Below are 24,622 nucleotides of genomic sequence, written 5' to 3' on the forward strand. Positions count from 1 at the left end.
TCGTTGTGAGGAAACAGAGGCTCTTTTGTTTCCTCACAATGACTTGCACAGTGCACCGCCCCTCAGCTAACAAAGGAACCAGGAGAGAGGAACCACGAGGAGAGAGAGGTAAGGGGGATTGGGCCGGGGTGGGGGTTACTTTATTAGGGTTTAAGGTAGTGTTTGGGGTTGCGCAGAGTAGTGTTTGAGTGTAGGGACCGAATTGGGGGCCAGGTGGGTCATGCTGGGGGTAGTGTTTTAAGGTATATGGTAGTGTTGTGGTGTTTGTGTAGTGTAGGGTAGTGTTTTAGGGTTTAGGGTAGTGTCTGGAGTTGTGCAGAGTAGTGTTTGAGTGTAGAGACCGGAATGGGAGTCAGGGGGTTGTGCAGGGAGTAGTGTTTTTACGAGTTGAGGATAGTGTTGTGGTGTTTGTGTAGTGTAGGGTAGGGTCGTGTTTTAGGGTTTAGGGTTGTGTCTGGGTTGTGCAGGGTGGTGTTTGAGTGTATGGACTGGACTGGGGGTAGGGGTAGGGTCGTGCCGAGGGTAATTTTTTAGAGTTTAGGGTAGTGTAGTTGTGTTTCTGTAGTGTAGGGTAGTGTTTTAGGGTTTAGGGTAGTGTTGGGGGTCGTGCAGGGTAGTGTTTGAGTGTAGGGACCGGACTGGGAGTCAGGGGAGGGTATTGCTGGGGGTAGTCTTTTAGAGGTTAGGGTAATGTTGTGGTGTGTGTGCAGTGCAGGGTAGTGTTTTAGGGTTTAGGGTAGTGTTGGGGTGTCATGCTGAGTAGTGTAGATGTAGGGAGAGGACTGGGGGTTGGGAAGGGTCATGCAGGGGTACTACATTAGGGTAGGGCAGGGTAGGGTCACTCACCTTTCAAACCTTTACCATGAGTATACCTTTACCACTCATGCCTTTGCGTTGTAAAGGCATGCAAGGTAAAGGCATAGTTGTGGTAAAAAGTTTGCGTTGTAATGGCATGTCATTGACATTGCGTAGTAATACCCACGTTGTAATGGCACGCATGGTATTGGTATGCGATATAATGAGTGACATTTGTTTGCTTACAAATAAGAGAGTCTTGATGTTGTATTTGTGAACAATTGCTTCTCTGAGACTGATTACTAGAAGGAAAGCTTTCTTGGCTGCTCATGTTTTTGAGGTTATGAGGCCAAGCAGTGAAGGCCTTCTTGTAAATTGTTTTCAATTAATGTAATATGCAGATTTGCTCCATTCTATGTTCAGGGGAGAAGGTGTGCACTAGCAACACAAGTAGGTGAAGTATCTTAGGTGTTTTAGTAATGGATCGAGCTAGTTTAACGAACGTTCTCAGAGCAGAGTGGAATCTACCAGCTTGGCTTTTAGATCAAAGCACTCAGTCCTTCAGATCTGACGCTGACTCCATAAAAGGACAGCATGGCATCCTGTCCTGGCTCCAACCTTTCTATGGCTGGTGTACAACGCTTCCACTTGAAGTTAAAGGTTAACATGAATACTATAGCTGTTGTGGGTAAAACCAGTCTGCCACTCAGAACTGGCTCAATACGTTACATTTTGTGGGGTATCAAGAGGGGTCAAATGCAACCTTCTCAGGCTACATGTATGTTTCTATGTATTGAACATTCCTTAATATTCTCTGTGTATATGATTCCATTTTGAAGACAAACATTTCATAATGCACCAGGAAATGTGTAGACCTTTCTCCAGCTAGTAAGGGACTGTCCCTGGGCTTTGATTCTCTCCTGCCAGAGCTGACCACAGGAGCTGGGCAGTCAGTTCATCACTTATGTTTATATATTGCCAAAGACCATGTCTTAGCCATATTCTTCGTTAAGGTGTTTGCAGGCCATAGGCTGACCGAACCAAACAGGTCTCATGAAGTGAGGTGTCATGTTGGAAAATGGGTTACTGGTTGAGGAGGGGGTCAAACCCTACTCAAGCAGCAATCCCAAACCCTGCCAGGGCAGGACACAAACAGACCCCAAATTAACCTGTGCTTAACCCTCTGGTAGCTTGGAACAAAGCAGCCAGGCTTAACTTAGAGGAATAGTGTAAAGTATTTATGCAGCACTTCAAACAGTGAAAAGTAAAAACACAACACAAGACAAAAATCCCACCCCAATTTAGAAAAAGAGAGCGATTTTGAATCAATCATTTAAGACCAAAATAACAAACATCCAATCAGTAGAACCAGAGATATGCAATTTTAAAGATTTAGATGGAAATTGTCCCTAAAAGCGTAATGCGCCAACTGTTGTTGTCTGGATGTGCTGGACCAGGACAAAGTCAATAGTTCAGGTCAGCCATGATGGAAAGCAGACTGGATACAGAGACCCAGTTTGGCCCACTGAACAAGAGTTCCTTAAATACTGAGTGCAGAGCGTTTCTTCTTCCCACTGAGGAAGTGTAACGCAGCAGCGGTTCTGAGGAGCTGTGTCGCTACGATGCAAGATCCTGCATCCTCATGTCAACGAGGAGCTTGTGATGCGAAGTCCTACATCACAGATCTGTCGGGCACCAGCTTCTTGTGAATAAGTTGCGGGTCTTGCGATCCAGAGTCTTACATCTTCGTTGAGGAAATTGAGGAAAATTGTCCATGAGGAGCTTGCGATGTGTAGGCTTGTGTCGAGGATGCATCACGCAGCGGCAGTTACAAGGAGTCCTACATTGGGGATATGTCACACAGCTGTGGTTTCACAGTGGAGCCTCAAGGATATGAATCACACTAGGATGGTTCTGCCCACAGGCACACAGCTGGGCTGGCAGAGCCCACATCCAAGGGTCCAGGACAAGGGTGGCACCATTTGGGAGAACAAGACTCACATCAGGCTGAATTAAGGTGCTGGGTTCAAGATGATTCTCCCACTCAGACTTCTGATCAGGAGGCCCTGGAGTCACTCTGGTAGTCCTGAGTTCAAGAAGCAGGTCCAGTCTTTCACTCAGGCAGCAGGACAACAGAGTAGCAGTCCTTCTGGCAGAGCAGCAGAACAGCCCTTCTGAGTCTTCCACAGGTATACTGAAGAGTTGGGTCTGAGGGTCCAATATTTATACCTGGTGCCAGCTTTGAAGAAGGAAAAGGTTCTTTAGGTTTCCGCCCCCAGAGGTATGTTTTCACGCACAAAGGAATTTGGAACGTCCTGCCTCCCTTCCCTGGCCTCAGCTCGCCTGGGGTCGCAAAAGTCCAGTGTCAAGCAGAACCTTTGTGATGACCTTTAAATGACACCCGTGAAAAACTTTATGTACACAGAAAAGGCCATTGTATTAATATTCAGGGTTATTCTATCCATATTAAAGTTTTATGAATACAAATTGGTTGTTGTTTTATCTTATGGCTAGTATTTCGCACAATGAAATATGCAAAATCTTCTCCAAGGGTGCCTTCAAATTGGAAGTAAAAAGATTCCTCATGAACAAGTTCTTACCTTAAAAGATTCTTGGATCGTCTGCTCTAATGCTTTGGACCTACACTCTAAGCCCACACTGGGTGTTCCTCTTCTTTAATAATCATTGGCTCCTCTCCTAGTTTGCTATACCAGTTACTACCCTACTCTTTGTTGTTCCCTTTCGATTGTAACCTTTTTGTTTGGAATGCCTATTTGATTTGTTTGGGTTGGTATTCCCCTTGATGCCTGTACTGCAACTATTACCTTCCGTTCCCTGAAACTGTAAAGCGCTCTGATATCCTTTGGGATCATGGTTGCGCTATATAAAACTTTATAAATAAATGTTTCCATTCAGACCGAAGATGAGTGCCTTTCACTTAGATGTACATCATGCGTTTAGCAGAACAGACTAGTTTTGTTTATTCAGTGCAGATTGAGATTTATTTTTCATGAAAATAAATCAACTGCAGTCCAGTAATGAGGGAGGTACACCACTTTAGTATTTATGGTTGGGACGGTAAATTGATAGTGTGAGGCGCAGAACTTACTAGCTCAATACCAATTTCCAATGGAATTTCAGAAATATCTGATATTCTTCAGATGTTTGCCTCATCTCGTGAACCAATAATGTTTGTGAGCTGCCTTACACCATAAGTATGCAGCTCCCCTGCTACCAGCATTGTGCAGGAGATCCCACTATCGCCTGTGTTTATATATGCTCCTGTTGCTCAGTTTAGTGGAGACTCACAGCCACTGGGGATTGTATGCCCCATTACTAAGTATTATACAGTGTGTCTCGATGCTGTTTATAGTCCCACCAAACTCTTTCACCCAGGACCTGCAGCACTGTCCATAGACTCAATCGCTTCAATTTGCCCCGGGTCTTCAAAATTCCTTTCCCACAACGCCTTGATATTATCTACGAGTTTTACTCCCTCCTTTGCTAACATTCCCAGCTCAACTCTCAGATTCACCAAGTTGAACCTTGCTACAGTCATTGATGACATCACATCTTGTGATCCTATAAAAGCATGTGTAAGTGGTGGGTGGAGGTGGGGAGCAATAAGTTTCCTTACTCTTTGTGTTGCATGAGTTGCACTAGGACTGCGTCTCAAATGAAGCAATGGTAGAAAGTAAAATTTGTTCTGCATCTGTTGTAATTACTTGTAACTGGAAATCCTGACATCCATGTATCTTGGAGGCAGATGTGTAAATTGGTCTAGCACTTGCATTTAGATCCAGTACCAGTCGATGCCCCTTTTTCAATCTAACACCCACATTTTCTCTTGCTGTCTAGGTGTCAACAAGAATCGAGGTGTACAAGGAATATAATTACTTACCCATAATCATTGGGAGCAGTGTGGGAGGTTTGGTATTGCTGGCTTTGATCTCTGCTGGACTTTATAAGGTGAGTGAAATACTTAGCCTTTATTGTTTCTGCACTTACAGTGCTTGCTTGCATTATGATGCTTGACTTACCAGCACATGGGTAGAATGGCTGGCTCGGTTAGGCTACAAAGGATTTGGTGGTGGATAAATGTTTCAAAGTCATTGTGAAGGCTAGATTGCTGTCCTTTGGAACCAGATGATTAGGGAGGGCATTTGACAGTTTAAGGCTAACCGCAATGAAGTTTCCTCCTCCAAATGAGGTCCATAGAGTTGCGGGATCACAAATTCCTGCATGTCAGATAACTGAGATATTTTTTACTGTATCCACGGGGATTGGTTTCAGACCAAGAACATAATAAACTGTTTTTGTTGGGGTTTTCATAAAAAATTGCGATATAGCAGTACAAATCCTCTGAATACGGGATTTACAGAGTGGCACTTAAACACTGTATAGTCCATTTTAAATACATTGACAAGTATACAATATCGCAGCTAAAGCAGGCAGTCCCTGATAGTATTCTATTCTCTGAAAAATGGTGAGGGTGTCAGTGTGGAGCTGCCGTACATATATAAAGCTACCCATCAAATTGAGGTACTTCCCCCTGAACTGGGAGAGAGGGGACAAATTGGGCCAGGTATGAAGGCATGCAGGTCCACGGCTGGGAATAATGTCAGCTTGATGCTGTAGCAGAGCACCAGCCAAGACCTTGCTGCTGATGTGGAGCTGTTAATGAGTTAGGCTGTTTTGGGGGTATTGCGGGCTGTAGCGTAGTCGGCACCGCAGCGGGAGGATGAGGGCAGGCAGTGGAACAGAACTCTGCTCGGGTTGGGTCCGGGTAAGGTCTGGCTGAGAGCATTTGGTGTCCCACTGTAGTTATGGGACTTAGCGAGCGTTCTGTGTGAGCTGTCGAAACTGGTTGAGGAGAGTATCCCATGCCTTGGAATGTGGGTGTTTGCGAAGGTGGCAGGCCTCATCATATGTGAGAGCATCCCCTTCAGCTTCTGCCCCATTTGCACACAGCCCATGCCAAGCCACTATAGATGTGGTTGATGTCACCCTTGAGTGCATGGTCACGGTTCTCTTAGCTAGCAAGAGGGCCATGTGGGCAAAATGTGTCCTCACCTTGTGGCTTTTTCTGCATTTAAATATACCTCCCATGCTTATATATCACAGAGTTCTTCAACTTCCCGCAAGACCTTGTGTACTGAGAGCCAACACATGGAAAGGGCTGCACACGACATAACATGTGCTGTATTGGCGGTTACCGCTTGAACGGGTGAACATTGCATGTGCGCATTTGGGAAGTAGCAAATGAGTTGATTTGGGGTTAGGTAGGCGGAATGGAGATGGAAATGTTATTTTTTTAATCAGGTGTTCCAAGTCCGCTGAGGGAACTTCAAGGCCCGCTCCAAATCCTTTTTGTACAATACCTTCCTTATGTCATTCTCATGGTCAATGGGAGCCTAGTGTGCTCTCGGATCACTTTGTAAATCCATGTAATCCGATGCCGTCCTTCCCCCATTTGAAGTAGCAGTTGTAGGATCTAATGGGTTTGGGATTGACCATCCAATTTGGACTAGAGGGTCTCTGACATGTTGCGTAGTTGTCTGTAGGTGAGAAACTGTTCTGGTGGCAGGTCATAGTCAGTGATTAGTTAATCGAATGTAAGTAGGTGGCCGTAGGCAAAGAGGCCACCAATCATGTTTAAAGATCATTCATGTCAGCACCTCAGGTCTGTAGTAGAGTAGGAGCGAGGGAGCCATGAGGAGCATGTAGGGGGAGTGCTGGAGCATATGAGTGAATGTGGTGCTTAAAGGAACCCTAGCCATGCATTTCCAGGCTATAGCTGTCTGCAGAGCTCATGAGGAGGCCGTTCTCCGGGGAAGTAAAAAGCCTCTGATTGTGGCCAGCACAAGGGGGGCCAGTACCCTGACAGTTCTCGCCCAGTTTTTGCCCAGCCAGTAATGCGACACCCACTGCAGCTGGGCTGCTCAGTAGTATACTTCAATAGGAGGGTTGCCAAGGCCGCCCCTGCCGACGAGCAGCTGCAGCTTTTTTAACATGATGCAGTGGAATTTGTCAACTCAAATGAGCTCTTTCAAGAGGGTATCTAGGGCCAGATGTAGGAGCCCTAATACCGGTCGGTAACGGCCGAATTCGGCCATTACCGACCGGTATTAGGGTTTTCTGATGTAGGGGCCTATATTTTACCGATTCTGTAAATTTACTGAATCTGTAAATTTACAGAATCGGTAAAATACTGAATCGTATATTTAGCGATTCAGTAAATCCATATGTAGCTGGCACTCCTAAGAGTGCCACAGGCCCTTAAGAGTCGGTATTTTACCACACAATCCTATTGTGTGGTAAAATACCGAATTCAGGTGTGCATGCACATCAGTGCATGCACACCTGTGCCATGTGACACACAGACATACCCTTAGGGCATGTATGTGTGCCACATGGCACACAAGCCTGTACTTGGGGTGCTAGAGGGTGTCAAAGTGACACCCCCTGCACCCTTGCAGGATTCGGCATTTACCGATTCGGTAAATACCGAATCGTTATTTCCCATTGATTCTCATGGGCTTCAAGGCCCATAGGAATCAATGGGCAATACCGATTCGGTATTTACCGAATCGGTAAATACCGAATGTTACAGATTCGGTAATTTAGTTTTTTTTTTACCTACATCTGCCTCCTTCTAATTTACCGATTCATAAATACCGAATCTGTAAAATTCTGTAAATTAGATTTACCTACATCTAGCCCCTAGTTCCTGAAAAAAAAAATCTTAACTTCCAGGAAGGAGACCCATTGCCGTTGTTTCGCCTGGGTGCAGTCTGGGGTAGCATGATGGTTTTGTCTTCAAGTTTCAATGGTCCCTTCTCCCTAGCCGCCTTCAGGATAGCGCCTGGGTCTCTGAAATAGAGAAGCTTGGCTAACATCGGATGGGGTTGCATCCCGAGGGGGGCTGGTGTGCTGTAACTCACATGCCCTTTGTAACGAGAACAAGGGGTGAAGTCTGAGGGGTCAACAAAGTATAAAAACCTGTTCTCCAAGATTGTCAGCAGATTGCGGCCTTCAATCCTCTCCGGCATGCCAAGGATCTGGATGTTGCTTCTCCAGGATCACCCCTTAGCTTCCTCTTTTCTCTCCTCGAGAGTGAGCACTCTGTCATGCAGGTCTTGGATGGCACAGTGATTGTCCATAGTTTGTGGTTACTGTGTGAACAGCACCTTTTCCGTGTCCATAAGTAACTGAGGAATCCAAGCTCAGCCACAAGGGAGCACTTGGTTTCCATAGAGTTCAAGGTGCTTTCAATGGCTGCCAGGACCGCATCCAGTTTGTCCGTGCCAGGAGGCAAGGTGCGCTGTGGGACCCCTGAAACCGAGATGTCCGGCACAACATTCGTTGGGATGGTGGGCAGAGATACCTGTGTTGAGGCTGACAACCCCAGTCTGACCTTCATTGCTCAAGTTGGGGTCCAAAGGATTGTTCAACCCTGGAATCCACTGTAATGAGGGTTCAGCAGGTCGACATCTGCCCCTAGGAGGCCCAGCACCCACAGCTAGCCACACGGGGCATACAGGCTATCATAGTGGTCCAGCATGGGCAGCTAAGGCAGGGCGGCAGTGTTCACAGGCCAGCGTAGGCAAGGCCGGGCAACAACGGGCCTCTGTTGCTGCTCGTCAGTCGTCCAATGGCAGCCCCCTCTGGGTATAGACAGGGTATGCTGGCCCTATGGGAAGGTGGTTAGGAGGACTATGTCTCTTTATTACGCTTGCTGTCACCCTGCATGCTGTTACAATGCGATCGTTACAACAACCCTGTTGTAACAAATCATACCAAGACCCCGCAAGTCGTAACAATGACTTGCGGAGGGTGGCGCTGGTTGTTAGAATAGCATAATTTACAATTTCAACTCCAGTCTGTGCGGACAGTAGGGAAGGTGTTGGATTTTGCGTGGTAATGGTATGCGTTGTTACAACGCGGTCGTTATAACAAGCACGTTGTAATTGCATGCGAGGTGTCGGGCGATGAACAAGCTCCAGGCAGAAACCAGCTTCCTCAGAAGTGTAGACAGTGTCTCTCTCTGTTTCAAACGACACCACACACCCAGCGAATAGTATACACACTCAGGTCTGCGTGGTCGCCAAAAAAGAGAGAGACCAAAACCCCTAGGTCTCCTGAAATGAAGACAGGGCAAGCAGGAGGGCCAAATGGAAAGGACGCAGTATCCTGCACAGGAGAGAAGAAAACAGAACACGCAACACACCTTAATAGAATCAGAATGGTAACAAGAAGGAGCTTATCTATATCTCTGTACCGAGTGTGCTGTAATGCTCTTACCTGCCCAAAGATCGTATCAAACCCAAAAGGAATCCATGGTATAAAAGTAATATACGAACCAAAAGAAGGGTTGATACTTCGGTCTCTCCAGACAAATTAAATAGTTCCAATTGAAAGTTTTTTCTGGTAAATAGTCTTGAAACACCTCCCAAATAAGAGTCCAACAAATAGTATTGCAGGTAAGCGATAATCCTCGCTGTGCAGGTAAAACCAAAAACGAAGGTCACTCAAGAAAGTCTGATCACAGACGGAGGCGTTTCCATAAAGGTTTAAGTAAAACCGGCTAATCTCACCCGGCTTACTTTGGAGCAAAAAAATAAACAAGAGAGGAAACAGATTCAAATCCGGCGTTTGCAGCGGCAAGGGATTCAGACTCTCAATGCCAAAATGTGAAAGTCCTTAGAGTTCACCGCAAGAACACACACGGTCTCGGTTAGCTTTCGCTCAGGGCGGAGGAGAAACAGGAACACAATCCAAAGGAACAGAAGGAAAGTATCGATGATACTCGGGTCGGGACATAGGCAGGAATCCAAACAAGAAAACCAAGCGCCGCTAGGGAGAGGGAGGAGGCATATGAACCTCCCAGTCTGTATCTGATTGGTGCAGAAAGGAGCATGGTCTCCCTAGAAGGCCTCAAGGCATCCTGGGACTTGGAGTCCCGATTAGGCTGAAAGCACACTACAACACACTCCGAACAGGCACTAAAGACCTAGGCCCTCCCTAAGAGCTCCGGGTTCTAACACGAGGTGACGGATTCGTAGTACGGGCTGTTTACCGGTTAGGAGCTCTGTTCCGTCCCCCCAGCTGCCTTCTGTCCATCAGCTGCCACAATGGGGGTTACAGCAGTCGGGCTGGGCCTCTGGGGGATTATCCCGCTGTGTGAGAAGACGCACCTGCTAAGTGACAGTCCTATGTGTAAAGGGGGAGCAATCTTCTGCTCCTCACCAGATTATGATGTGAAGTGTGCGGTGTAGCCTTTGGCTGAGGGGGAAAGAGGACCCCACGTCAACCCCTGCTACGGGGGCCATCACCGCCCATGCTACGCCACTCCTGCCATCAAGTGCCTTCTCTATTGCAATTGTTCTTGGCTACAATTGCTCCTGCGCAGACTTTGGGACAACGGGCCGTTGGCTGCTGGTCCATGCTTTATGCGCTGGAAGCACTGGGCTGCAGTTAGAGAGTGCAGGGGGAAGGAAGAAGGCAATCCCTGCCAGCTGCTGGTGCCCTAGCTCTTTGGGTATCGTTGGGGGAAGCAAGACCTGGGGGTGCATCCCAGCCCCCACCTTCCCGTCCGCCTCTACAATCAGCACCCCTGGGCTACCTCCTCGTTGCATGATGAGGCCCACAGGTGCATGCCTCCCGGCCCCAAAGGGCCTCAGCTCTGCTACTGAAGCTGTCCCTGGGTATTGTGCCCTGGTCGAGAATTCCTGTCCTTCTCCACTGTGCTGGCGCACAAACAGCAGTCTTGCGCCAATGCAGACATCCTTGCGCTATGGTGCAAGGGTGCCTGCGATACAGTGATGATTGTTGTCGTGCAGAAGAGACATATACTTGCACAAAAACAATTAATGGCATTTTGCTCCTTCTATGTGTACTGCAGAATGCTGCACACATAGGAAGAGCAAAAAATGAGGAGAAATAAAAGTATTTCTCTTCATTGCGGCACTCCTACGAGTCTTTGCATCATATTAAGGTGCTGCTCCATCACATGATTCCATGAGTTACGTAGACTACAGCACAAATTCGAATCGGGACATTTTCATCACAACCAAAGCGGTCCTCAAGGGATTTCAATTTTTAGTCAGCAGCACCACCTTGTGGCTGTTTTAATTACCCTATACATGTTCATGGACAGAGAGAGAGAGGGAATTCCTGTCAATATTAATATATCTTTCCATTCTAAATAGAACGATTTTACAACAAGCAAAGTTATTTTCACCTCTCCAGGACATAAACTTTTCAAAACATATGACCAGGGCACTTGTTTTACAGGGTTCTCCAAGGCGAAGTCAAAAAGTTGGGAAATAAAACTATGACACGGTTAGTGATGGCTGTGTTATAGCGTTTTTTTAAACTTCCCTTACTGATTTTTCAACCATCCAGAGGCATATTTACAATGTCTGGCGCATCTCTGCAAATCAGCAGGCATGCTCCAGAATAGATGCGACACACAATACTCCCTTGCGTCACCACTGATTCGTCGCATTTACAATGCGGAGCACCGGGGTGCAAGGATAGGCAGATGCGTGTTGCAGCTTGTGGCGTAAGGGCGGCACATTGCTGGAGTAGTCGCAAGCGCGACGCAACTCCAGCAATGCACATGGGCCGGCCATACTTAACGTGGTGTGTCACTCCTTAAGCCTGCTTCAAGCAGGCGTAAGGGTTTGACGCAGCGCTGTCGTAAAACTGACTCAATGAAATCCTGTAGATTTCACTGTGTCAGTTTTACGAGGCTTTCCTGCGACGGAACGCCCACCCTGCGACAGAACGCCCACATGAAACCTGACGCAGGTTTCATTTGGCGCAGAGCTTTACAACGTGACACATCTGCCTAGATGCTTCATGTTGTAAATAAGTTGCATTGTGGTGCATGGTTTACATTTCTGTCCTCTCCTTGCGCTGGCTCACTTAGTGCTACCTAGTGCCAACACAGATACCTTTGCACTATATTGCAAGGGTGCCTGTTTTACTGGCTGGATTGATTTTGGGCCGGAAGGCACACATTCCTGCACAAAAACAATCCATAGAGGTATATTGCTTTCTCTATTTGTGCTGCAGATTGCAATATACATAGAAAGAGGAAGTAACGAGGAGAAATAAACATATTCTCCTCTTTACGCTTCTGTCGAGTAAGCACACCATTTTTATGCAAACCCAGATTTACAAGTCTGCAAATATGGATTGCATAAGAATATATGGGTGAATGAATAGGATCGCCTAAGCTCCACCCATGTCAAGTCTACTCAATGCAAAGTAACGGAAGGAAGTGGTATACATTGCGTTGCTATACTTTGTTTATACTTACCCATGCAAAGTAACACAAAGTGGCTTTGCATGCCTTAGTAAATCCCTAAAATAACTTTCCGTCTGGGTGTGCCACAAAAGTGATGCAACCCCAATACAAATCTTAGTAAATCTGCCTGTAGTGTATAAAGTGCACACTGTGAAATGAGTTGCCTATAGAAACAATAAGCCAGCATAGAAAGGTTTTTTCGCTTTCCCAAAGTGCAGAAGACTAGTCATCTACCTTGTTTATGCAGTTAGACTCACTATATTATTCCTTGATTCCTTCTTTTATGTTTACTACTTTGCTTTCATTCGCAGGCTGGGTTCTTTAAACGGCAATACAAGGAAATGCTCCAACAAAATGACGACTCTGCTTCCACTGCTGATGGCCCATCTGCAACAGCGACTGAAGTAACAACATAATCAAGATCATAGTGGAAGCCCCCAGGTGCTTGGCGTAATAGGCCAACCTCAATTTAAAAATGTTTAAAGGGTTGTATAGCTTCTGGTCAGGGTTCGGACTGAAACCCACTACTGCACTACAGTGTAGTCCTGCTATGATCTTAGTAGAAAGGCCTGTGAAGAGCCCCTTTGCATGCCACATGGAAGAGAACATGTGACTGGAAGACTCAGCAACAGCTCCCAATGAAAGCTTGAGCCAGACCTTGCAGAAACCCCAGCAGCTTCAACTAAGAGTGACCAATCTGACCCAATCGGTGCTTCACACCGGTAGGCAAGCATAGGCTGGGCCCCTAAGGCCACTACCATCCAGTCAAATACCAGCTTGACCCACAGCCACCTGGGAGAATGATGGAACCTAGAACTGATTGGACAGCCAGATGCCAACCTAACTGAGAGCCTGCCAGTGTCCCACTGGTAATAAGTGTAATAACTTGTTCTTTGACACAGATCTTCATATTCTACTGATGTTTTCTCTGTGCTGTATATGACAGTTGTGCTATTACCCAATTAAAGATACTCAATTCACCCAACTCACCAGGATTCGAAGACTGAGTCGGGTATCTCAGGATTCAAACTCATGACCTGCAGCTCTCTTCATGGTTCAGCGGTGATCATTCGACTCACTGAATCATCCTGTCGGCTTTGCCTAATTTTTTATTCATGGACAAATTGCTCAATAAACCTAATAGAAACATGATCTAAATTTGAGTATCACTTATTCCTACTTAAACTCCTTGTCTGCTTTTGAAAAAGAAGATATGGTTGCAAGTGTCAGGTTATTTCATCAAGGATTAGTTGTTATATGTGGAAATGAACAGCATAATGAAATTAACAGTAACCATTTGACCCCTGATTGCTTTGCCTCCATCCAATTATACTGCATTCAGTAACCCTCATACAAGAAAGGTGGTCTTCTGCTAGTCCCTATTTCTTACAGTCTCCTTTAAAATCTGATGGGCAGCCTTTTGACTGGCTAGGTCAGCAGCGGTCATGGCCTCTGCTCTCCTAGCAATACACCACCCGCCATATTTAGAGATACACGTCAGGCAGGCAGACATCTCTTTGCCTTCAGTAGAGGCACTACTGCTGCTGTTCCACCATAGGCACTGAATGTTCCTGAGTGAAACCAACATGTTCCTATCCGCTTGTTAGAGATGTTTGGTTTGCAAATCAGGAGTTTCTGTATTTGAAATAAAAGAACAATGACGCTGACAGGTAGGTTTGTTTTTCTCCCTGGGGATCGAGATCTGTTTTCCTTACATGGGATAACCATGCCCCACAAGGCGGTCCAGAGAGCCAGTTGACATCTATGCAAGTAACTCCTTGAGCTAGTCATGGGGAGGCAGGTTCACAGCATCCAACGCATTGTTTATTCTTCTTGCAGGTGAGGCCTTGTATGATTAATTATAAATCCACTGAAGTGTCATATAATGTACATCCTGATACTTGTCTCCCTTTTGTGATTTGAAGAATATTTGTGATTTGAAGAATATTATTGAACTTTTTTGAAATAGGAGGACGTGTGATAAATCAGTAGCAGTTAGAGAGCACTAGCATCTTGAATTAAGCAGTATGCAAATGATGGAGCAATTAAGGATACATTCCTATCTTTAGACACATTAACAGCAATTAAGAGGGTAACAGGAATTGGACTCAAATGGGTATTGAAGTTAAAGAGCATTGTGAAGCACACAATGAGAAGCTGAAATAGAGCCAGTAAAGACCACTTAGACAACAGACCCCGTTTGAGCAATTGTAAGCTCCCTTGATGAGGGGATAAGAGACATGGCACAGGTTCAGTATTGTTTTTCTGCGTCAAAAGTGGAGGCAACAGTGGACCTAATAGGAATATTGTTCCCAACATTTTTTATTTTTCATATAGGTTTTCTTTGAAAAAAATTAGGGGTGGGCGGAACTTGCAAAGTTTTACTCCACGGAGTTCTGCAGAGTTACTTATATAGTCAGCGAGACTCCACAGTGTTCTGCGAGTGGAGGAGCTGGACACGTTGTACTACTCTCACTGATTTCTAGCACCAGGAGCTTGTCCCATGCTGTAAAATCAGTGCAAACAGTACCACGTGGCGAACCAGATGGTCCAGCTTCTTTCTGCCACTCAAACAGGTTTTTCACTCGACCAGCAGCTTTCTCACTGTGAGCTGCAGCTTTCTCAATGCGAGCGGTAGTGACCTGGCACGACCGCCCACATTGAGAAATCCCGCTGTGAGGCTGTATAGCTACTGATTTTTGTGCTCGCCGACTTACTGTTGGAGAGATGCATGTGTAAAGAAACTGCCATGTAGCCATTAGCGGACTTTTTCTGAACGTCCGCACTTCCTTGGAGCGCATAGTGGATAAAACTCCACAAAACTAGCCAAAGGAGTGGCGTTTGCATCCCATCCCTAAAAAAACACTGGGGCATATTACCAACAACTAGCGATAATTATCGCTATGTTGGTTTAGCGGCGATATTTTTATCGCCGAGCTGCGGCGATTTTTATCGCTTAGGAACCTTGCTATTATCAAGGTTTATCTCCTAAGCGATAAAAATCAGCCGAAATGCATGAATATCGCTGTAAAGTCAGCGATATTCATGCATTACCGAGCTAATGCTCTTAGCCATGTTATCCAGCTACCATTGGATAACATGGCTAAGAACTGCTCAGGGGCAGGTGTTAGCTTTTGGAGATATTCGCGCTTAGCGCGAATATCTCCAAAAGTTGGTAATTGGAGATAGCGATGTTAGCGACTGTTTCCAGTCGCTAACATCTTGGCACACCCACTTTGCATGTCAATAGTGATAAATATCACTGACATGCAAAGCGGGCCCAAGATGGTCGCTATCTCCTACTAGCTGTCGCTAACTGGTATTAGCAACAGCTAGGTAATAGGGAGATAATTTTATCTCCGCTTTCTTGGCTTTTAAAGCCAAAAAAGCGGAAATAAACCCCCTTGATAATATGCCCCACAATTTCTGAATGGTTACTAACGAAATTGAGTTGCATGAGGGTGTAAGAGAATGAAGAGTCTTGTACTGAAATGAAATTTTGCGCAATAAGTTATTGCGCATTATAAAGGCTACTTAGGAGCCAGTGTGTTACATTTTTGATGAAGTCATTTGAAGCTTCATGGCTCCTAGTAGGGGGTGAAGTGGGCTGGTGCCATGTCCAGCTTCCTGGTGCTCACCTATGCCTACAGCACCTGCCCCTGCTGGGCTGTATCCCACTTGTGAATGATGTTTCTTTTTTCTTTGAATTTGTTCCCAAAAGACACCATTTGGCTCACCCCATGCTTACACAATTATTGTCATTGACATAGGGGATATCTTTGTCAATAATATTAGTGGGGTGTGACTCTTCCATGTCCCCCCTAATGAAGGGGAAGGTAGCAGGGTGGAGGGGTGAGATGAAAAGGGGTACTCACACATGAAAGATCAGACATCTGTGGGTGAAATATTTTCAGAAACATTGTGCTGTCAAATGAGTTGTTAAGCTCCAGCACTTTTACACTAGCCATGTACCTAGTCAGTGCAAGACGTATGGCAGGGGAAGAAGTTCAGGGAGTTTCAAGTGGATGGACCTAAGAAGAGATTGGCACCAGATGGAGGCTAAGAGTATTGTTTTGGCCAATCAAGACCTAAGTGGTATACACCAACACACCATACATGAGAAGTATTGGCTCAGAACTCTGCTGTAAACTTAATTAATAGAATTAGTCAGCGTAATTAGGGATTGCATCTAATGTGCTCTGGAGTTTTGAGCATCTCTGGCCGCATCTGCATATTTCACATTTCATTGTTGGACTTCAATCTTAGTTTTTCTTCATTTACTTTTAATTCCTCCATGTCTTCTTTAGTTCATTTATCATGGAGATATTTGTTGTGTTGTGAGTAGGATGATAACATGTCATTGCTCTGTCAGCCTTAAGACAACTTTCCCCATGTGATCATCCAGAGTAGAGTTGTGGCCTTGGCAAGGGGGTTGTGACATACTGAGTTGGGCATTTAACACCCTGCTCTGCCTAATGAGCCCCCACCTAACCCCCTGCAGCATTCTCCGCAAAGCAAGAATTATCTAGAGACACGCCCAATGTTCTGCAAGATTTCACTGTCTCATAGTTTGCTATTTTCTGGTTCGCTGTATGATGAGGTATGAATCTATGTATCACATAATGGCACCATCGAGTTAGCAGTCCTGTTAACGTTCTGGGTTGGAACTAGAGTAGTTTTGTTTTGAATTGCATTCTGTAGTTGCTGTGAAGAACTGAGTTGTGAGGCTGTAGCTTATGCTGGCTCTACTGTCTCTAGATCATTTCTGTACCCAGCAAATTCATTTGAATGTTGATAATGCTTTTGATTTTATTCATTTTCAGTATAATAGTTTTATTTGATCTTAATATATACAAAAGAGCAATTGTAACTATATAACTGAAGCAGTTAACTGAATCACAGTATAAAACATACCATAATCCTATATTTGATAACTATATTCAAATATGAAATCTACACTAAATGTATTGATGAAATAAATGAATAGCATTCTAGTGGGCTCTGTGGTGCTTTGGAGTTATCGATAAATCCATCTTTTCCATGCCACCCAGCAGTAACTGTTTTATCACATGCTTTCTATTTACCAAACCCTGACGTTTGTTCGCTATAATTGAAGATTAACTGAAGTGCATGGAAAGCAGGCTATTGAATCTACTTGGTGCAGACTTGCTGCAATATTGCGAGACAATGACATGGCATTAGGGAAACACTTTTCCTGCCCCCTTTTTAGTTCAACCGTCAGCACGCACAAGCTGTCTGCAGGACCTGTTGTAGTAGGTATACGGTGTGTAATCCCGCCTGCTGCTTACCATAGTCTGACTCCAGCGTCAGTCTTCTTTGCTGGCTTCTTATTGGTTTGTTTCCTTCGATACATCACTTTCATTGTATCGCAAGTAGCACCGACCAACTACAGTTTTGTTACTCTGTAAATTTTTTATGTTCTGTTTAGGGACTACTGCTTTTATATTTTAGTGTGCCAACATGGTGTCTGGTTTTGCGTTTTGTTTGCTATCTCCAGGCCACCATTCACATAACATAAATATGCATGGCACCGAGCTTTATATTTTAACACGGCGTCTTCTTATTTTATATTTATTGTTTTCTGCCTTGTGTTCATTTTTTTAATATCACCATTGCACAGGCGCCACACTTTATATTTTGGCACTGCGCCCGCTTTGCGTCCTGCCTGGCTTGTGTTACTAGTCCAGCCCTGTTCACAGTGCCTGCATGCCTCCGTGCACATGAGAAAACGCAGACTGAAAATCTCAAACCCGCCCTGGCCCTCCCCTACGCCTACCCCCCACCCCTTGTCCAGCCTCCACTTTTCCACCACTATTTCCCCGCTCCCTTGACCTCCGACTCTTTGCCTACTGCTTTCTCCAGTCTCTTCATAGCCCACCCATTGCCCAGCCCGCTTAAGCTGGCTGCAGAACCAAATGCTAACAAGCATTTGCAATGCAATAGGTCTCGCATTAATTAAGTTTGAGCTATTGGCATTGCTAAATATTGCAACACCAATTGCAACAAAAGTCTATAAATTGTAGGCCAAGAAATGTTGTATTTATTTTTGTAGCAATGGTGGCATGCTGCGCTTTAGATGAATATGTTTAAAAGTGAAGTGCGCCATACTGTGATTGCTACAATAGTTAATTGTGGATGCGTTAACAATTGATGTGTGCACTGATAGCTGGTGGTGTGTATGCCTGTAGAAATTGTGCACTGATGGCTGGTGGTGTGTGTGCCTGGTGGAAGTGTGCACTGCCGGCTGGTGGTGTGTGTGCCTGGTGGAAGCGTGCACTGACAGCTGGTTGTGTGTGTGCCTGGTGAAAGAGTGCACTGATGGCTGGTGGTGTGTGCCTGGTGAAAGCATGCACTGACGGCTGGTGGTGTGTGTGTGCCTGGTGAAAGCATGCATTGACGGCTGGTGGTGTGTGTGCCTGGTGAAAGCGTGGACTGACGGCTGGTGGTGTGTGTGTGCCTGGTGAAAGCGTGCACTGACGGCTGGTGGTGTGTGTGTGCCTGGTGAAAGCCTGCACTGATGGCTGGTGGTGTGTGTGTGCATGGTAAAAGCGTGCACTGATGTCTGGTGGTGTGTGCCTGGTGGAAGCGTGCACTGACCGGTGGTGGTGTTTGTGCCCGGTGAAAGTGTGCACTGACAACTGATGGTGTTTGTACCTGGTGAAAGTGTGCACTGATGGTGTAGTTGTGTGTGTGGTTGTGTGTGTGTGGTTGTGTGTGTGTGTGTGTGCGTGTGTGTGTGTGTGTTGTGTGTGTGGTTGTGTGTATAGACCACAAATATGCCCAAACAATATGATGGGAATGAAATGGAGGCTCCACATCGTAAACATTTCAAGACAAACACCCACTCATGCAGACTTCCATACACTGGTTGACACATTGGTCATCCCGAAATGGGGTATGCATTAGCCCCATAGGGTGACACTGTAGTAACACTTGTATCAAGAGTCCCAGACGGTTTCTAGCACCTAACATGCCTGCCGGCACCCATGCATTGAAATGTATTTCAAGAGACCTCCTTAGCATTTTTGCTTGGTCTGATTGTCAGGGTGTTGGTACGCTTCTGGTTCATCTAGCTGCATTTACAGGAGAACTCAATTTTTTAAATACACCTTGCTGCTTAAAACAATCTGCACAGAACTACAAATTCTCTCTCGCAGTCCAGTGTTACTCTCACCATCGCCAGCCAGGATTAAGGCCTGAATATCTACTGCAGCTCACCAGCTATAAGTAGCTCGTGTGACCTTGCACTCTCGCCGGCCACTGTCTAGGGACCTGCCGTCTCTCCATATGGGTACTACCATTTTTCACCCCAGTGAACAGGGAGGCAAGCAGGTCCAAACATCACCCTCAGCACTAATGCAGGGGCTACAGTACCTCTGTAAGTAGGTGAGACTCCAAACTCAATCTTGGGAGGGCAAGGGTAAAAGAAACTGCACGGAACTCAGTAGGGCATCCCCATTCCAGAAAATTCACAGCGATGTCCCTCTATCCTATCATTTGATTTTCTACTGTCCGTGAGTTAACTATAATTGGCTGCCAGCTTTACCTTCTGCACGGTGTGAGCACATTTTTCTTCAAAAGGCGTCTCAACTTGTTCAAGGTAACTCTGGAAGTTGAAAATGCCACACAAATGGCCTAAAGTTTAACCTCCAATGGTAAGTTACAAAACGATTTGTGTGCCTCAGGATAACACGGGTGACAAATATGGGAAGCATGGCTACGGAAGATGGAAGGTTAGGTATGTTCTGATGAGGCTCCCTTGAATCCTGGCTCCTTAGTTTTCTTAAATCGATGACAGTGGCATGGATCGCACCCGCACCCTAAGAGGTCAAAGTGGCATGGGAGAAGTGCCCCCATCCCGTTCAGGCCTGATGAGCTATGTAGGAGTGTGGCCTGGGATGTCATTATACCTACCCAGAATATTGGGGTTAGGCTGGGAGCCTAGCAGGCCTAAGAATCTAGAGGCAAACTATCAGTGCGAGATGCCGTCGCTCGATGGGCTGCTGACCGGACGAAGGAAGATGTTGGTAGACCTCGCCCGCAAAAATTACGGTGAGTGAAGGGGAGGATTGGAGGACCTACAGAGGCAGTCAGTACATCCCGCCGGACTTCAGAGCAGAATTAAAATGAGGAGCAGTGGTGTGCTGGGGCCACAGTGGACACCAGGTTCCCAAAGGCCCTCTCACCCTGTCAGGCTTGCAGGGCTACATGGGTATGAAGGAGGAGGTAGTTTATTTGCATAGAAAACACAGAGAAAAGGTGTTTGAAATCTCTTAATCGAATTACTCTAAGTAGGTATTGACATAGAAGGCCTTTGCAGTCCCATTTTAGCCACAAGGTGTAGACCCAGAGGAGAGATATATTGATGCATGCAGCTGTGTCGATTGAAATGATCACAGAATACAAAGCAAGGAACCTGCAGATACAAACAAGGCACGCTGGTTCATCCTTCTCTGAGGCACTCTAATGAAAAGGGACCAGGCTCGGCTTTCTGGCTGCGCTCTGTTCTCCATGGCTCCGCTCTGCCTCCTCTTCCAGCTCCAGGATAAGAGTCTCAGCGGGAGAGGCGGAGAGTCAGTGCGCCTGGCTCCTGTGACCTGCGGAGGAGCGGGGCTGGACAGCCGGCACAGTGGAGCGGGGAGGCTGCTTGCGCGGAGCATTGGAGCCGGTGCTCCGTGCTCGCCAGAGAATGGGGATCAGAAGCAGATGAGACCTCCTGCGTCTGGGTCCCAGGCAACTACCACTTGTGCACGCTAAATATAATACGTTAGGAGTCAGTTCAGTTAGTTCAGTTAATCTTTTTTTCGATGATTAAAAACCATCATAAACATACATAATACAAATCCACAATCAACAATGTACGTTATATTTCTGAACTTTACAATGTTTACAATTTTAAATTATTATTAGTTAAAAAGGAAAAAGCATTTAATTCATTTCATCCTACATCAGCCCCTAGTGTTTCGTAATATGACAACAATTTTTAAAAAACTCATGATAGAACACAGAGTACGCATATCAGTTGCTCTTTGCAAAAATTATAAAGGAGATTTAGCATGATAGATTTTTGACTCCTTTAAAATATCCACAAGAAATCTTCGGCGCGGGGTTCTATAAAAGGAACATAATAATACAAAACGAAGGGTGTCCTGCGGAGACCTATTGTCGCAGCCGCAGGCACCCTTCTGCTCAATTATTAAAGTAAAACCAGACTGGTAAGCTAAAATATTGGGTAGCAAATTGAGCCTAAAACGACACATTAAAAACCTCTCTTGTTGGCTATGCATTAAAAATAGATATGGTTCCATACCCATTTTGTTGCTCACTAGAGAGTGCGCTGCTACAGATGTTTTAATAGAGTCAAGTTGTTTCCTACTACAATCATATTTGTCAAGTAGCTGCTTGTGGATGCGATGTTTACAAGAGGTGTCAATCATTGACGGGTTAGTAAATAATATTTGATGGTCTATACACTCTAAGGTTTCTTTAAAGTATTTAAGCCATGGGATTTGTAGGCACCTATCTCTCAGGAGGCAATCTTTAATTATTTGTTTACTGAGTTTAGCATTTGGATTTAACCAGATTCGAAGCCAGGTCCGGATTGGTCTCGCTTTAATCAGGTCAGAAATGTACGGGGTACCAAGCTCCTTATGTGTGATTGCTGCCGGAATGCTCTGTGGTAACTTCAGCAATTTCCTTAGGAATTTGTCTTCCTCTGCTTGTATCTGGTGTACATCCCTAAAGCCCCACACCGCTGCCCCGTACGTGGCTTTGGTAGTACTAACTGCTCTGTACAGCGTCATTACTTGTTCTGGTGACCAACGGCCCAACCTGCGTGCGAAATTTAAAATGGCACCGTTTGCTGAAACAAGTTTCCTGCACCTTTCCTCCATCAATGGGGCAAACCTAATATTTTCGTCAAACAGGAGATCCAGGTATGAAAATCTATTTACAGTTTCTAAGGCATGTGTTCCTATTTTGAACACAAATCTCTTGGTCGTTTTTTTCCCTGCCACCATGACAGATGACTTGGTCAGGTTTACCGAGAGATCTAGATTCTCCATGAACCTAACAAAGCCACTAATTAGCTGCTGCAGGCTCACTGCTGTTCGTGCGAGCAGGACCGCGTCATCCGCGTACAAGAGTACCGGTATGTGACGCGAACCTACTCTTGGGCAATCAGTCCCCAATGTCGTCAGTAAGCTCTCGAAGTCATTTATGTAAAGGGAGAATAGGAAGGGGGCCAGGATACACCCCTGCCTCACCCCGCCAGTGCACAAGAAGGGATCGGTACTCACCCCTCCCGCGCTATAGCGGACTTTGGCAGTGGTGTTCCGGTGAAGCTCCTTTAGGATATTTATAAGATCTGGATCAATTCCCAATTTAAACATAAGTGCCCAGAGTTTAGTTCTATTTACGTTATCGAATGCAGCTGCCAGGTTCATAAACCCCATATACATTGTTCCTTTATCAGATTTAGTCTATTTGGCAACTAGTAAATATAGGTTAAGGCATTGGTCACTAGTTGACTTGCCTGCTCTAAACCCGTACTGGGTGTCTGCTAGGGTGTGGCGTACTTCAGTCCCCTCAGCAAGGCGATTTAAAATTGCCCTGCCTAGTAGTTTAGCTGAGACGTCAATCAGCGAGATTGGTCTGTAGCATTGTGGATTATCCCTACAGCCTTTCTTGTATATAGGGACAATCAATGCAGTTTACCAAGATCGCAGGAGTCCAGATTTAATTACAGCGTTAAGTTCTCTGGTCATAATCGGTGCCCATAAGTCAGTGTTGCTTAAAAAGAGGTCTGGGGGGGGTGCCATCCGGGCCTGGTGCCTTATTACGCGTCAGGCCTTGAATTGCCTTTGAGACTTTCAGTAAAGAGAATTCTAATTTGGTTGCTCTGGGGCCCTCCCACACTCCATCCCTGACTTCTTCATCCTGTTGATTATATAGACTTTTGAAGTGGTTAATCCATTGTTCGGGAAGTATGTTGGTACTAATTACAGGGGACCTAGAGTCTTGATAACAGGGTCTATTTATAATTCTCCAGAATTGGGTATAGTCCCTGTTTTCTCCTGCTTCTCTTAGGTCTGCCCAAACTTCCTTTTGGAGTGTGCTCTTTCTTAGCTTAACCTGCATTTTGTAATTACGTCTGCAGAGGGCGATTTCATTCTTTTCTCTCGGGGACTTCTTAAGGCTCTGTTTTAGTTCTCTCAGTGCCCGTGAGCAGTTAGAGTCTAACCATCTTGGGGTTGTCAATTTCTTTATGGGCTGCTTAGTTTTTAATAATCCCTCGACCACCCTAGTTAAGGACTCAAATGCCAGGACCACTTCTCTACCCTCTATTGCAAGATCGAGGCAAATTTCTATGTGTTCTTTCCCTCTTTCCACTAGGGTGCTACAGAATTCTTGTGGATTAATCCTTGCACATCTTAGGCGCCTCCCCTGATCAGTTGGGCGAATTACAATGTCTTCCCTGAGGTGTTCTACAGGTAGATCGTTATATGCTATTTCGAGGGTTAGGGGGTTGTGATTGCTAAAGGGGCTCCACTCCGTTCTTACCTCTTTAATCTGCTCTTTAGCAAAGGCAGATATTACTATAAAGTCTATGATTGAAGAGCAGCCTCTTCCTTTAAATGTTGGTATGAGAGTGTCCCCTTTTTTCAGTGGCAACAGGTCCATTGTATGAGTGAGGGCGAAGGTATCAAGTAACTTCATAAGCAGTGTACCTTCTCTGTTATCTTCAAAGTGTGGTCCACTTTCTTCAGGGCAGGATGACCAATCAGGGGACATGGGGAGTAGTTTTGGGCACAAGTGACAATTAAAGTCACCCATCAGCAAAACAATTGGTTCGGGCCCCCCTGCCTTAGGTCTGTTTCATCGTATAATCTACTCTCTAACTCTTGTAATACTGGGAAATTTCCCTCAATTGGGCCTGAGTTATAAAAATGTAGAATTAGAAATCTCTGTCCTTGTCCCTGGAATACCACTGCGTATTGGTGTCGTTACAACGCAGGCTATTACAACGCCTGCTGTTACAATGCGGTTTTTACATCGCATACCACTACAACGCATAGTGCTTTTAAGCGCTGGATAGTGATTTATTTAATTTACTATTCCAACTCCAGTCCCCGTGGATAGTAGGGAAGGTGTTGGATAGTAAATTAAATTTTCCCTATCCTAGAGCGCCCCCCAGCGCAATGCGTTGTAATGGTTTGCGTTGTAATGGTTGCGTTGTAATGGTAGTGCGTTGTAATAAATGCGTTGTAAGTGATGTTTCCCACCACTGCTTGTATGGTATCTGATACCCATGTGGGTTGTGACCACATGCCTTTTAAATCTAAGTCCACATATATAACTAGCTCTCCCTTCGCCCTCCCAGATCTCACTTCCTGAGCTGGCCTAAAGAAACATTTGTAGCCCTCCAGTTGACAGGAGTCGGGGTCTGGTGCCCATGTCTCTTGTAAGGCTATAATGTGGAAGCCCCTT

General features: G+C 45.5%; 1 protein-coding gene across 1 annotated transcript in view; it reads left to right on the plus strand.

Moving 5' to 3' along the window:
* The window catches only part of LOC147703538 (integrin alpha-M-like), a 509,428-nt gene extending 496,164 nt beyond the window's left edge, over positions 1 to 13,264 (plus strand). The window contains exons 29-30 of the mRNA XM_086931904.1: positions 4,654 to 4,764; positions 12,424 to 13,264. Coding sequence (XP_086788030.1) covers positions 4,654 to 4,764; positions 12,424 to 12,528 — 216 coding nt within the window. The 3' untranslated portion in view covers positions 12,529 to 13,264. The remainder of the gene's footprint in view (positions 1 to 4,653; positions 4,765 to 12,423) is intronic.
* The last annotated feature ends 11,358 nt before the right edge of the window (positions 13,265 to 24,622 follow it).

This window comes from Lissotriton vulgaris, chromosome 7, assembly GCF_964263255.1.
Source record: "Lissotriton vulgaris chromosome 7, aLisVul1.2, whole genome shotgun sequence".
Taxonomy (NCBI): domain Eukaryota; kingdom Metazoa; phylum Chordata; class Amphibia; order Caudata; family Salamandridae; genus Lissotriton; species Lissotriton vulgaris.